The following is a 14344-nucleotide window of genomic DNA, read 5'->3' on the forward strand; positions in this document are numbered from 1 at the left end:
CCATTTTGCTCCCATCATATTGCAATGGACTACTGAGAGGCATTTTAAAAAAAATAAACGGTAGCAAAGTTCTTTGGTGTATGGATCAAAGTTTGCCTTAATAGAGAAGAAGGGAATGCCAGATAATATGTTGCTATGCTTCTCACTGCAGGGCGGCGTTACACTGTGGTATTTTTTCTCAAGACTGCGCAATCTACATGAACCTGCATAATCTGGACATGCCACCCACAGGTTGATGAAGCAGTCTCTATGTGGTATGGACAGTATTTATCTTGTTTTAGACAAACCCCCTCTCTGTGGACCTGGATCTTTTTGGAGCATCACCAGCTTTGCCGTGACTAGAAACCACTGCAGTGGACACAACTCCTTATCTTACTTTCACCTCCTATAAATGACTCACACTGTTAGGTTGATTCTTCCAAAGACTCAAGAGAGGGATTGTCACTGTGTTCCCTCTCTTGTTTTATGGTTGGACTCCTCTTAGGCAACAAACTAAATACAGAGACAACGTGAAGTGAAATGTGAATGTAGGCTATGCTTTCTATTTGAGGACAAGGGAGACTTCTGGGTTACACCAAATGTGTTCTGGCCTAAACCTAATAAAGGTAATGCTACGAAATTAAGTGTTTATTTGTACATGTTAATGTTTAAAAAGTGCACTTTTAACACATTCATGGAAGATGTGGTGCGGTTTAGTTTTTAGAGTGCTCCAAGCATATCTGCAATGCTCGTATAGGCTACAGTACAGTTCCACAGTGAGCTTATGTCATTACAGTAGACAAGAAAGGTATGGCCAAAGATCTTTCATTACTGACAAGATAGAGCAACATAATGCATCTCTATGGAAGCAAAATTCAAACAGTTCCTGTCTGCTTAAAGAGGCGTGCAGCTAAGACGTCATAGTGGGATATCGATCTCTCAAGCAGTTCAGTTCAATGTAACGTCACTTTCTAGGTCTGCTTAAAGGGGGATCTCTCGGATGTTCTGATTGGTCAATGAAATTGTCAGTCAAACTCTAGTGAGAGGACCTAAATGGTCCTAATATAATATAAAGGCAAATTGACAATAATAATACAAAATGGTCCAAATATAACTCTAACTAACTCTAACTCTTGTTGTGTTACTGTGGTACAAATAAATACCAGATTAGAATCTTTGAATAGAATCTTTGTAACTCTTGTTGTGTTACCATAGTATAGTACAAACAGAACTGAGACAGGGCTCTGACTGAGGCAGAGTATTCCGGAACATGTGTTATCTGTTTATTGTGATGTCATAAAGGATGACATGCAAAGCTGCCACTGTAATGTATGTGTGGCAAGCACACTCTCAAAGAATGATCATAATTATTGATTAGATTTCTAAATAATCGATGCAGGATGCTTGGATTTATACAGCAACCATAACATTGCTTGGCCACAGAAAACAGTAAGTTACATATTTTTCAGCTGTTATTAGTGTGTGTGTGTGTGTGTGTGTGTGTGTGTGTGTGTGTGTGTGTGTGTGTGGTTGTGGGGATGTGGGGGTCGGGGTGTGTGTGTATGTGTGTGTCTGTGCGTGTGTGTGTGTGTGTGTGTGTGTGTGGGGGGGGGGGGGGGGGGGGGGGGTGTAAGGCCTATACTATGACAGAAATGTTAAGTTTTAATGTGTGACTGACACAGTTGTTAAAGGGTCTGTCTCAGGGGTCCTGAATTTAATCTGCGCTCCCTTAAACGATTTCGGGCTTTGTCATCAATGTCAGTCTGGGTGGCAAATAGGCTACACATTGCAACCAACAGGGGTTAATGTAGACTACTGTATCATACACTATATTGGGTCACTATAAGTATTGGGTCACCTGCCTTGACTCCCATATGAACTTCAGTCAAATCCTATTCTTAAACTGTTCAGGGAAGGCTCTCCACAAAGTTTAGGAGTGTCTTTATGGGAATAAACTGACTTTTGACCATTCTTACTGAAGTTCATTTGTGAGGTCACACACTGATGTTGGACGAGGAGACTGGCTCTCAGTCTGCGCTCTAATTCATCTCGTGTTCTGTTGGGTTGAGGTCAGAACTCTGTGCAGGACAGTCAAGTTCATCAACACCAAAACTCTGTCATCCATGTCTTTATGGACCTTGCTTTGTGCACTGGTACACAGTCATGTTGGAACAGGAAGGGGCCATCCCCGAGCTGGGCTTGGCCCCTTAGTTCCAGTGAAAGGATTTCTGAATGCTTCAACATCAACCAAAATATTTTAAACAATTCCATGCTCCCAACTTTGTGGGAACAGTTTGGGGATGGCCTCTTCCTGTTCCAACATGATTGTGTACCAGTGCAGCCACTTGTGGAAAGCCTTACTAGAAGAGTTGCTGTTGTAGCTGCAAAGGGTGGACCAACGTACGTCATATTAAACCCCAAAGATTAAGAATAGGATGTGACTTAAGTTCATATGGGGGTCAAGGCAGGTGACCCAATAGGCTACTAAGCTAAGACATTAACGAAGTCGTCCTTCTCAAAACTATGACAGACACACGGTAATCCATCACTTTAGCGTTTCGATTGACCACGTTCAAAACATTAAGCCAGTGGTTCACCAGAGACCGGTTGTAGGTGATGAAAACTTTCTGGATTGTAACTTTTCATTGTAATCTTTCTTGTCCGGGCTACCCAGTCCTAACAGGGTGTTTAGATAGGGTTGCTGTCTCTAACTGATTCAAAGTGTAAACAACCTATTCCAAAGTTTGTACAGACTGTTATTATCTTAGCCTTATATTATCAATGTTTCAATATAGATTACCTCGGACGAGCAGAGACAAATACTGACACAAAGCAGAGTGGAGTTAACTCTGCCAAAGATAACAGCAATATTGCTATCTCGTTTATCCCCTGATTGGCACTCAGGACATAGCCTAGCAATAGTCATGCAATTTTATTACAATATGGAAACATGCGGTTTGGCTACTGATAGTGTTGACTAGCCTTCATTAGCTTATCAGAAAAAAAGTATTTTTTCTCTCTGGGGGGTAAGCTTATAGTAGCTGATGCACCATAGACATATAGCCTACTAGGCTATATGTCTATGGTGCATCAGCTACTATAAGCTTATGTGATGCAGGAGTGACATCATTAGGCTATATATCATTGTGACGTCATTGAGCATTTTACACTTCTTTGTTGGTCAAGCTTCAGAAAGTTAATTTAGAGAAAGCAGTCTGTTGGAACCACACATTTCCTCTGCCAAATGTCCAGATTTTTTTTTTGTCAATATAAGAGCAACATTTAAGGACGCAAGGTAGGTGCTATCATACACAGCTCTGATCACTTCCTCATCAATTCATCATTCATGTATGAAAACAGCGCACGTCTACTTGTTGAAAAACTTGTGCCTGCATGATAAAAGCAGGTGTAATCCAAATTGCAGTTAAATGCGTCTATTAGAGAAACGTTTAGACAGCTGAATCAGTATTCAGAGCATCAGTTTTCTTCCTTGTACTAGGCCTACGCCTATGTCAAAAGCAACCTTAACTTTTGTTTGCCTTCCTAATATCAGATTTTCTTTTTAACAACATATCCTTTCGAATCTGTTAGACTATAGCCCAAGTCTACGTACAGTAAATATATTTCAAGTGTTTTTTAAGTGGATTAGGCTAGTAGAACTACGAAGCCTACTCTGCCCGTTGCTGCTTGTTGACGTCTTTGTATCATGTAGGCTAAACTGATTCTTTTTAATGTTGAAATATTCAATTGTGCTTGTGGTTCAGCTGTGCACGCGCGTTGTAGGCTACTGTAGAAGGGGCGGTGATGAACACTGTTTAACGTAATGAAGTGAAAGCTTAGTAAATTCCACGCAAAGCGCAACGTTGCCATTCTGCACATACAACAACTCGGTATATTAGCGCTTAGTAGCCTACATCTGACCCTGATAACCTATATGAAATATTTAGTGAAAATCTTGGCAATAAACATTTTGTAAAAGGTAAACTATGCAACGTTTTTCAGTTAATCAATTCGTTCCATATTGTTATATATGATTAAATGAGTCATTACCGGTCGAACAATGTTTTTTTCGGCCGCCCTAGTGGTCTGTAGCGGTAGAACCATGCTTGCAATTTCAGGAGCCCTCGGGCGCGCACCCATGGTCTACTCCAGGAAGTGTCATGTGAAGTCTAATGAAAAGGCACGGCAGACTGACCGATTGAGGAGTTTTGTAAAAATACACGCTAAAGCTGTAGGGAAGCTCTGCAGAGAAATATGCAAGCATAAAACGAGCGAAAACTAAAAGAGAAAGTGAAACAGGCGATGAAATCGCCAATCCAGCATAGTTTCCCTTTATATGTGTCACTATTTGTTAACGTGACAGGGGTGTGAAAATTACTTTTCAAACTAACTAAAATAAACTTCAGGCTCATTCTGGATCTCGATCATTCAGTCAGATGCAATTTTAGCTGTTTTCATTATTTTTCAAAACAACCTAAGGGTCTCCTTAATCCTACATGTAAATGCCAAATCATTTGAAACCTGGAATATTTCTCTAACAGGATATAATGAGGTCCAGTGGGAAGGCCGCTGAAAAGGAAGGGAGCACCAGCTCAGATAGAGGTAAAGTTATTTAAAATATGCACTGCTGATACATGCACTACTACTACTATTGTTACTACCTCTACTGCTACTACTAGTGTTGGGTGCTTAAAATACCTTAAGATAATGACATCAAAGCTCATTTTGATAGTCCACTGTCTGCCAAGAATGCTTTCTGCTGCATTATGTAATGTTATTCTCACAGGTAGGAGCATGACCCCCAGACAGATTCATAAAGAGTCTATAGAAAAGACCCTTAACTCTAATAGATAGATAGATAGATAGATAGATAGATCGTTTGTTGTGAGTGTGTGTTTAAATCTAACCTGTCTTACGTGGGCATTAGCAATAACACATGATTAAAAAGATCTGCCTCAAAAGACTGGGTTGACAAATGGTTTTTCCAGTCTGACATATTCACATTACTTCACTGCAAGGAGCTCCTGCCTTGGCCCCTTCTCAGACTGGACAGTCCTCTCCGAAGACACCTGCTGAGGGAGAACAGCCCAGTACATCCATGTGCAAGCTGCCGGAAGAGCTTTTTTCCCTTTCGGAACATCTGACAGAGCTCTCAGAGTCGTATGTTATCTCTCTTATTCCACTGTATGATCTACAGCATGAAGAGCATCACAGCACATTACTTTTATACCTTAACCTTTAACCCTCAACCTTTAACCTTAATCATAATAATTAACATAAATGTATAACAACCAAAGAATGCGCCATTTTTTTCCACAGAGAATGGGATACATTGTCTCAGACAACTACCAATCAAGTGAGTATCCTCTTTTGTAGTTTAGGAAACATTTGTCAAGGTTTTGCATTTGAATCCCATATGAATGTTTTCCCATGTGAAAAATTACATTTTAATTTGTATTCCAAACAGATGACAAAGGTGCAATTCTTCACCTTCTCCATGAGTTTGATGAGGCATGTGAAAGTGAGTGCGATGCACTTTGTTCTCCCAGCGCTCCTCAAAGTGTTGAGAGAGGAACCGGATCGGTTCTTATCAGTGCAGGAGACCACTAAATGCCTTGTACCTGATAGCTCTCCTCCAAAAACCAACTTGAGCTATATTGAGGATGAGCATGACATCATGATTCTGAAGGACGGAGTGCTGACTGAAATAATTCCAAAAGTGAGAAACATCTCACCTCCATCCTGTGAGGAGTCGACCAGCGTCTCGGATGACTCAGAAACCTGGTATGTGGTACAGAATTACTTAGTTAGAAATTAGAATGCAACAGTAAAACATTCAACATATATGAAAAAAGGAAACCTTATAGTTTTATCCTTTATTACCTTACCTTTTCTTGTCGGTTACTGACTAAGTTAGTCATACTAATAAATTGCATAATTGAATTCATTTATACATTATATATATTTATATATTGTTTAGGGCCCAGTTCGTGCTGTTGGAAAAGCTTGGTGTAACAGAGGAGCAGATCCAATGTAATATTCAGGAGACATTGAGAAGACTCAACATCATCCCACCCACCACTGGCTCTGATGAGTTAAGCACTGCTATTGCAAAGGACTTAGTGTTGAAGGTTAATTCATCTATGGCTGAGGTAAAGAGGGCAGTTCCAGACTTGTCAAACCTTGCTACCCTCAAGAAGGTCGCCAGCACTGATAAGCTTGTTAAAGAAGTCAGTCAGAAGCTGGATGCATTCATAAATAGAGAGGTTCCTGCAAAAGGCCAGGTAGGCATCTCTGACGACGTCAATTTGGCTTTAGCTTCAACTGTGGGAGAAGCAATGACTACAGTCATCGACACCATGGAAACCTGCTTGGAAGGACATGATGGTAACAAGCCTGCAAAGAGGTGGCTGGCATCTGTCAAATCAATTGTTAAATCTTTGACATGTCAAAATGGCTGTGTTAACCTGTGTCCACCACATGCAAGGGATTTTGAAGTCAAAGAGTGCAAAGAACTGGGTGGTCAAAGCCAAACACCTAAGCCAAGTATTGCACCAGTTGTCATGGATGGCGCCAAGGTGACGGTCAGTGAAGTCCTCGTTGGTAAAATGGAAAGTTGTCACTCTGCCTCATCAAGTACAGGCTGCACCGAGGAAACAGTAAAAATTGATCATATATCTAGATTTTTTCTCCAGTCCATTGAGGAGACTGCTGCTGGTGTCATTGAAACCTTTGTAAAGGAGATGAAAACGGTTGTTCAGTTGTTAGCAGAGAGAACTTGCGCTGTGGATCATGGAGCTTTACTTCAGACTGATGCCAGTCTTGCAAAGAAGAACCAGGTTCAGATTGAAGCAAAAATTATTTATTACAAAATCATGATGAAGTTGAAAGTGTTTTTTGGACAGCTTCCCTTTCAGCAAAGCCAAACCATTGCCTCTGATATCCATAAGGAGAACAACTCATTGGTTGTAGTGGATGATCATGATTTGTTGAATGTGTATGACACCGCAGAATTACCAGGACTTCAAAGACAGACCAAGAGTGAGCAAGTTCTTGTTGTGACCAGGCCACTGAGTTTGTGTGCACTCCGTAAGGTGCACAGTGACAGTAGTGGTCCATTTAGTCCAATTCTGCTCAACACCTGCACTAAGGATGTCTTAAAAGCAGTTATTTCATCCTACCTTGAACCTTTGAAACAAGGTCAAAAATCAGTTGTGCAGGGATCATCAGTACCTGTGCCATCAGCCAACAGCAGCGATGAGGACAGCGTCCTTTTCCACCTGAACGATTTGACTTCCTCCAGCTTTTCAATCTCTGAGGATAGCTTCAGAACCTTTCAATCCGACTTGACAGGAGACAGTACCAGTGAAAAGTTCAAGGATGTGTCCATTCCTTTCATGAAAAAAATATCAAGAGTGGAATTTCAGCTTAACGCTTTTGAAGAAGTAACCAACGTTTTAGCTACCTTTCTCCGAAGACACACATCTCTGCAGTCTCGTGTTTCCAACAACAGCTGTGAGAAAGATAATCTGACTAGCATGCCATGGCTTGATTACTTCTCTAAAAATCTGGATTCTGTTGCCATGGATGTCATTGATCAGATTGTTAATGAGTCCCTTCTAGTAGATGGTAGTTGTTCCACTACATCTGATGGTCAAACCAGTGTCAAGGGCTCTGATGAAGTGGTTGCTCCCTTAACTGATGCCATCCACAAACTTTGCCATGATGATCTACATACTCAAGTAGCCAAAGATGTGGGTCAGGTTTTGCTGCAATCTACCGAATCATTCACAGGGTTAGCCAGCCACCTGTCTGTACAAACGACTGCATCAGACGTGGTCGAGACAGTAGTTGGAGGCATACAGGCGATTTTGCACTCCACATCAGGCAAGACTAGTGCCAGCTCTGATGTCAAAGGGGCCAGTGAGAGAAGCTGGCCCAATCTTTGTCTGAAAAACTCCACCATGTTGAACGTAACCTGTGAGATGTTTAAGGGGCTACAAGAGAAAGTAAATAACTTCTTCACTAAGAACTTGCATCTTGTCACCAGAACCAAAGACTGCACAGAAAGTTATGCAAAACAGACCATTAGTAATGCCCTTGTTTGCATTAAAGATATTCGCAACTCGAGGGATTCACAGAGATCAGAGGATATCCAAATGGTGCATGACATTTTGAATTTGATGCTGAATAATATCACAGAAGTAGTTGGTGAAACAGGTCAAGATTTCACTGAGACGTCCTCAGAGGAAACAGAGAGCAGAACGTCACTGAGTACATGGTCGAAATCCACTGAAGAGAGCTCCACTGAAGATAGCTTACCTCGCACAATTACCATTTCTGAGGTGGATGGCAGAGGTAATATAATCAGACAGAAGCACTTTCGTGTGAGAAATTCAATGGAAAATGGATCCCATGGTGGTATATCTCTGGACACAATTGTCAGTGTCGTAAAGACAGTCAGTGAGAGACATGGTTTGGAGGATGAGGCATGTAGTTCCTCTCAGCATGGAGATCTCAATCTAGTTACTGAGAAGATCCAGGAGTCCCTCTCCAACTTAACAGCAAGCCCTCAGGACCTGGTTGGTAAGATTTATGATCTCTTCAGGGAGGATAGCAGCAGTGGCCTTCGCAAGTGTGTTTCGGACACAGTGCTTTTGAAGTTTCGGGACGATGAACGTTTGAAGAAGCAGATTGCCTCTCAGCTTGTTCATAGCTATGCAGAGGAGACAGCGAAGCACTTCCTTCTCCCTTGTTTCAAGCTTCCTGCCTCCGGGACCATGGAACAGTCTGGTTCTTTGGCTCCAGCTTCTGCTTCAGCCTCTTGTCCTGGCTTCATATCTGGAGAGGTGCTAGATGGACAAGACACACACACCTCCAAGTCTCCATCAGAGGTGCTAACTGGCATTCTGAAGGTACTGACTGATGCGATGGTGAGGGATGTGATGCATAGCTTTTCCTCTCTGGCATCAAAGGTGGATTGTGAAAATCAAACCAAAAACTCTTCCAACGCCTCTCAGAAAAAGAAGAGCAAGAAAATGGGAATTCTTCAGTTCCTACAAACAATTCCCAAGATCTTTCATAAGGTAAAGATTTGTATAAATTAAACCTCAAATATATTAGATCTATGTGTTGAATTTCTCACAAATCAGTTAAGTTGAAATGTCTGACGTTTAAAATTGTCTAATTGAATGTCTTCATTTGATTTTATTTTGCTCTTCTTCATGCATCCTCTGTTTGCTCTTTAAATCAGAAACGTAAGACAGGGCTCATCAAAAAGGAACTTGCCCCTGACAGTAGATTCCATGCTGATATTGTTGCAGGTATGTCTATCTCATATCTTCATTATTTATTAGCACATAGCTGGTAGTGGTATAATAGAGATCTTGTGAAACTAGGGAACAAAGGCACATTTTGTAGAAAACAACACTCTCACCTTTTTCACCTCCAACTCTTGTCTGGCAGAGTCCACTGGTGCTGTCGTCCAACCTTGTGAGGATGCTACACACCCAGAGCAGGCCACAGAGGAACAAAAGCCTCAGAAATCCTCATGCTTCTCAAGACTCATTGCTGCTGTAATGAGGAAGAAGTCTAGAGTCAGTCCAGTGTAACTTGCATAAATAAGTCTAGAGGAGATCTAGAGTCCGTTCAAAGTACCTAAATATTGCATAAATAAGTTTAGAGGAAGTCTAGAATGAGTCCAGAGTGATAAAACACAGTACATCGCATTAGTAAAAATAAAAACATTTCTTGCATATTACTTTTATTGTCTTGAAACGTTAATTCGATTTTTGGTTGTTATTGCCATTTTTTCCAAGCTTTTAGGGATCCGGTGATCCTTCTCAAACCAGAGAACTAAATAAGGGTCGTGGTAGTGTAGTCGTTAAAGACCTGGGCTAGCGTGTGGTAGCCTGAAAGGTATCTGTTCAATTCCTGGCTTCCACTGTTATGCCCTCACTTAACCCCGAGTTGCTGTAGTCCCTTGTCAGTTGACATAATGTAAGTCATTTTGGACAAAAAGTGTCTGCTAAATGTAATGTAATGCAACGTAAATAGTGCCTAGCATGAGAGGAATTCACAGGAGTAATCGTCTATGCTTTACATGACCATTATATCAAACATGAATTTGAAGATAATTCCAAAATAATTTTGTTCCCACGGAAGGAATTCAACTCCTTTCCTGTGTATGTCTGAAATACCTTTCAGGGCAATTCTGTCATTTTTCTACCTGGAGTCCTATATTTAGATGCCTCTAAGTAGTTTAATTAGAGACAAAAAACATGAGAATCAATTCAGTATTATGGAAGCTAGCCTGCTAATAGCCGATCACTGACCAGGTTCAACATCATCAGAAGTCAGCCCACATGGAGAGGATCCTTGTGTTATGTGTCTGATGTTAGCCAGATGCCGCCATATGAAGTTGACGTTGCCCAACTGTAGGTGGATAGCCAGCTAGGTTAACTAGCTCATTCAACTATCGCAATACTGACTGTTTTGTTGACATTTTTGCCATTCGCCATTTTGACATTGAAGTTCATGTTGGAAAATACCAGAATTCCCATTTACGTCTGCATTATTTAGAGTGAGGCTTGAGATTACCTCTCATATGTTTTGTTATTTGGCATCTATGGCCCAGCATTACAAAGTTGCCTTATTTCATTCATGTAGAATATTGTCCGTTTATTTATACCACTGATTTATTTCAGTTGATTTATTTCACAGCTCATGCATTAGGTTCCAGAACCTCCAGCTCAGAGATGCTGACAGTGTCTGTGGCCATTTATATTTAATGGTTCTCAGTCATGAAATTACAAAAAAAAAAAAAAAAAAGACCTCTCTAGAATTATGCCACATGACTGATCAAGCCTGGAGCAAAGAAAGTGCTGGGATGTGTAATTCATGGCTGTTTAAGCTTGATGAAGAGAGAGAGAGAGAGAGAGAGAGAGAGAGAGAGAGAGAGAGAGAGAGAGAGAGAGAGAGAGAGAGAGAGAGAGAGAGAGAGAGAGCGAGAGAGCGTGCCACTGGCTCCAAGAGTGTGAGATGGTGGGGAAAAGAGAAAGAGTGAGCTGAGCTATCTGCTTTGCGTGTGCTTGAGGACTGTAACATGGACTCTAATTAAGATCAGCTCTACCTGTCCACACCACAGTTTACATGTTGAGAGAGATGCTTCAGCACAGTTCACCTTCAAAGCTCTCTTTCCTCTTTTCCACCACTGCGCTTTCAGAATGCTTGACTTTGTTTTGTTGTAAAGAGGGCCCTGCAATTACTTGCCTGTGTAACTGCATTGGTCCACTGAGCCATAATTGAACTGTAATCTGCATACATTCTTCTAATGTTCTCTCATGTTGTGCGTTTGGAGGATGCCTGGGATGTTGTGTTTACTGCCTCCTGGAATAGACACAATTCCCCAATAAATGTATTTGGTTTATTGCAACATGTTACATTTACATGTTATTTACATGTGGTTTACATTTTCACAATTTTGCATTTTGTGGTTTCAGGGTATGTGGATGAGTATTCAAAACATCCTGCAGAAACGCTGAGAAATCATACAGATGTTATGGGAACCTCACTTTTATTGTTTTATTCAAATATTTCACAGACCTCAAGAAACACTGATAGGCAGACAGGAGACAGTTAAAGAAATGAGCTAGTCAAATATATCAGACCATTGCTGATAAGCTGAGACATCACTGTGAAATGTGCTGTTGTCACAAGCCACTCAAGCCTGGGGCATGATGTAAACTTCATGAAAGGGTGTGTGTGCGTCCATACATGCATGTGTATGTGTGTGTGTGTGTGTGTGTGTGTGTGTGTGTGTGTGTGAGAGAGAGAGAGAGAGAGAGAGATGCTATCTTAAACTGTCTTAAGCATTATTACTTTGATTAGATACATACAGTATAGCCATATACTGCACCTCCAGCTCTCGAGCAAATTGAAACCCACCCAGTTACCATGAAAGAAACAGCAGGAGCTGGACTACTTTTGTACAGTAACCTTATAGGTGGCACTCCATCACTGTAGTGCAGAACTAATCAAGTCATTCAGCAATAGGTCCAGAGGTTGTTGGGCTGAAATGGAGACTGATTGAAGTCCACAAAGCCGAATCACTGCACATGGCCCTCTGCAAATGAGTCTACTATAATGTGTTACCCATTATGTGCTATTTGTCTATTTTGCTTTAATATGATAGGCTATTATATCCATGAAAACATCAAGGCATCAAGGTAGTTTATTATTTTTCTTAAGCACCGAATTAACAAAGGTTCTTCTAAAGAGTTGTCTAGATTTCTTTTTTTTTTAGTTTAGTCCTGAACATTTTGCTTATATATGGGATTTCCCTACTAATGGTGTCAAAAGGATGAATATGATTATACCTCCGTATGTAGACACTTAAACAAAAACAAATATTAAAAAAATATAGGATATTAGGCTAAATCTGTAGGCCTATATGTAATGCTTGTGATCTTACTGGCCGAGATCATTATATAAAAAAGTTTGCACAAACTACACATCAGATGAGACAGATTATTGCGTAATAGGCTATACAAGCTTGCATACTGAAAAACAGATGGTTCCTAGCTCTGCTCCACTGTACTGGATGAATATAGAGACATTATGAATAGTATCGCGACGGCAGGAGGGAGGTGATTGGACAAGGAGAACTGTCAGTATCACATAACTGACGCGCCTTACGTTGAGCTCCGCAGACAAGTAGGCGAGAGTTTTCTGCAGATGTGTTTCGGCATGGAGAGATGATACCGCATCGCGAAGCTTGGCACTCGAGACTTTGACAACAAACAACCAATGCAGACCAACCTGACTTTCCACACAGACTGAAGGTGGCGAGGGGAGATCACGCGATCCGATTTGTGAACTCAGCCTTTCTTTCTTCAGCCTGTCTCTCGACACGAAGGAGAGAAAATGCCTGTAGTAACTCTCCTACCTTTCACTGCGACTTCCAATAGGAAGTCTGTCAGCCCGACTTCTTTTCGACTGTCTGAGAAATTCATTTTGCTGTTAGTTTTCAGCGCTTTTATTACAGTGTGTATCGGGGTGCTTTTCTTCTTGCCGAATTCGTCAAAGCTTCTCGGTGGAGTTTTCTTGCGTTCATCGTCCGTCGAAACGGCTACACGAACAGGTACAGATCGAGACTCCGGTGTGGGAAGTGGAAATACGGAAAAAAATGTCAAAATAAAGAAAGATCACGATGAACTCTTAATCGAAGCACAGGACACACTTCAAAAGCACCTTGAGGACATTAAGAAAGATATCAGAAACGACAAGGACGAAGTTATTCAAGGTCTTGTTAAAGGCTGGAGAGGTAAAAATCTCCCCGTTATTGAGTATGTTCGACCGCCTGGAGCAACAGGACCGGAGCCATCGGACCCAGACATCAAACAGAAAAGAGCGAAAATAAAGGAGGTAAGACTTAAATGCATATGATGATTTTTTTTGTGTTGGTCTCAGTTAATTCGTAGTCATGCTTGATAAACCCCGTCTCCCTTAGTCCCACAAAATCCATGTGGTGGCGAGAAGTCGTTCATCAGTAAACCAAAAAGGCAAACGTGTTATGGGCAAGTGTTTCATTCCATCGACAACAGTGGCTAAAGCACTTTGCGCTGTCCATGGTCCTGAAGCATGTTGCGGCCATAAGTCACAGTGCACTGTCCTTTCTAACTCCACAGCCTTTACGTTAGTTAACCTACAGTGACATTGTCATCGAGGCAGTTTCTGGCCCCAACTCATGCACTTAGTAAGCGTTGTTAAATTCTACCGTGACATTTGCATGCGTTGCGCGTAGACCAGACTCTGATACGGATATTCTGTTTTTCAGTAGCATTTCTCCCGTATTTAGTAAATGTCACTATTCTCCTCCATTCTAATTCTAAATGCTAGATTGCCTGGTTATTTTTCCTTTAATCTATTGTCTCATGTTGATAGCTCGCACAGACCACCTTGTTGACACAACATGCCCGTGATTCTTTCGGCAAAATTGCTTGTGTCAGCATTTCAAAACCTGGCGTTTGCTTACATAGTGTTACATCACAATTCAAGAGCGACTGAGAATTGCATAAGTGTTGCATACTCTGTGTTTGTGTGTCTTTACAGTAAATTGAGCGATAAACAATCAACATTTGACTTTGCATTGACAGTGTGGAAGATACTTATGCAGTGCGTTTTTTTTTTATCATTAGCCAAAGATAGACAAGAAACCCAATCACAATCATGCTTTTATAAAGCTCTGTATGTGTGTGGGCATGCATGTGCTGTGTGTATATGTGTGTGTGTGTGTGTGTGTGTGTGCTTGAGGCTTGAGTTTCCTCTCTCTCTCTCTCTCTCTCTCTCTCTCTCTCTCTCTCTC

The 14344-nt window shown here is 41.2% G+C and overlaps 2 protein-coding genes across 2 annotated transcripts in view; both read left to right on the plus strand.

Moving 5' to 3' along the window:
- Positions 1-8376: 8376 nt before the first annotated feature.
- Positions 8377-9616, plus strand: LOC134097255 (uncharacterized). Its single transcript, XM_062550097.1, has 3 exons — positions 8377-9065; positions 9233-9302; positions 9445-9616. Exons 1-3 carry the CDS (start codon positions 8379-8381, stop codon positions 9588-9590), a joined length of 903 nt encoding a protein of 300 aa, XP_062406081.1. The 5' UTR covers positions 8377-8378; the 3' UTR covers positions 9591-9616.
- Positions 9617-13289: 3673 nt separating this feature from the next.
- The window catches only part of LOC134098166 (mannosyl-oligosaccharide 1,2-alpha-mannosidase IA-like), a 134588-nt gene continuing 133533 nt past the window's right edge, over positions 13290-14344 (plus strand). The window contains exon 1 of the mRNA XM_062551142.1: positions 13290-13404. The gene's annotated coding sequence lies outside the window, so the exon portion shown is untranslated. The remainder of the gene's footprint in view (positions 13405-14344) is intronic.

The sequence above is a fragment of the Sardina pilchardus genome, chromosome 12 (assembly GCF_963854185.1).
Source record: "Sardina pilchardus chromosome 12, fSarPil1.1, whole genome shotgun sequence".
In the NCBI taxonomy this organism is placed as follows: Eukaryota; Metazoa; Chordata; class Actinopteri; order Clupeiformes; family Clupeidae; genus Sardina; species Sardina pilchardus.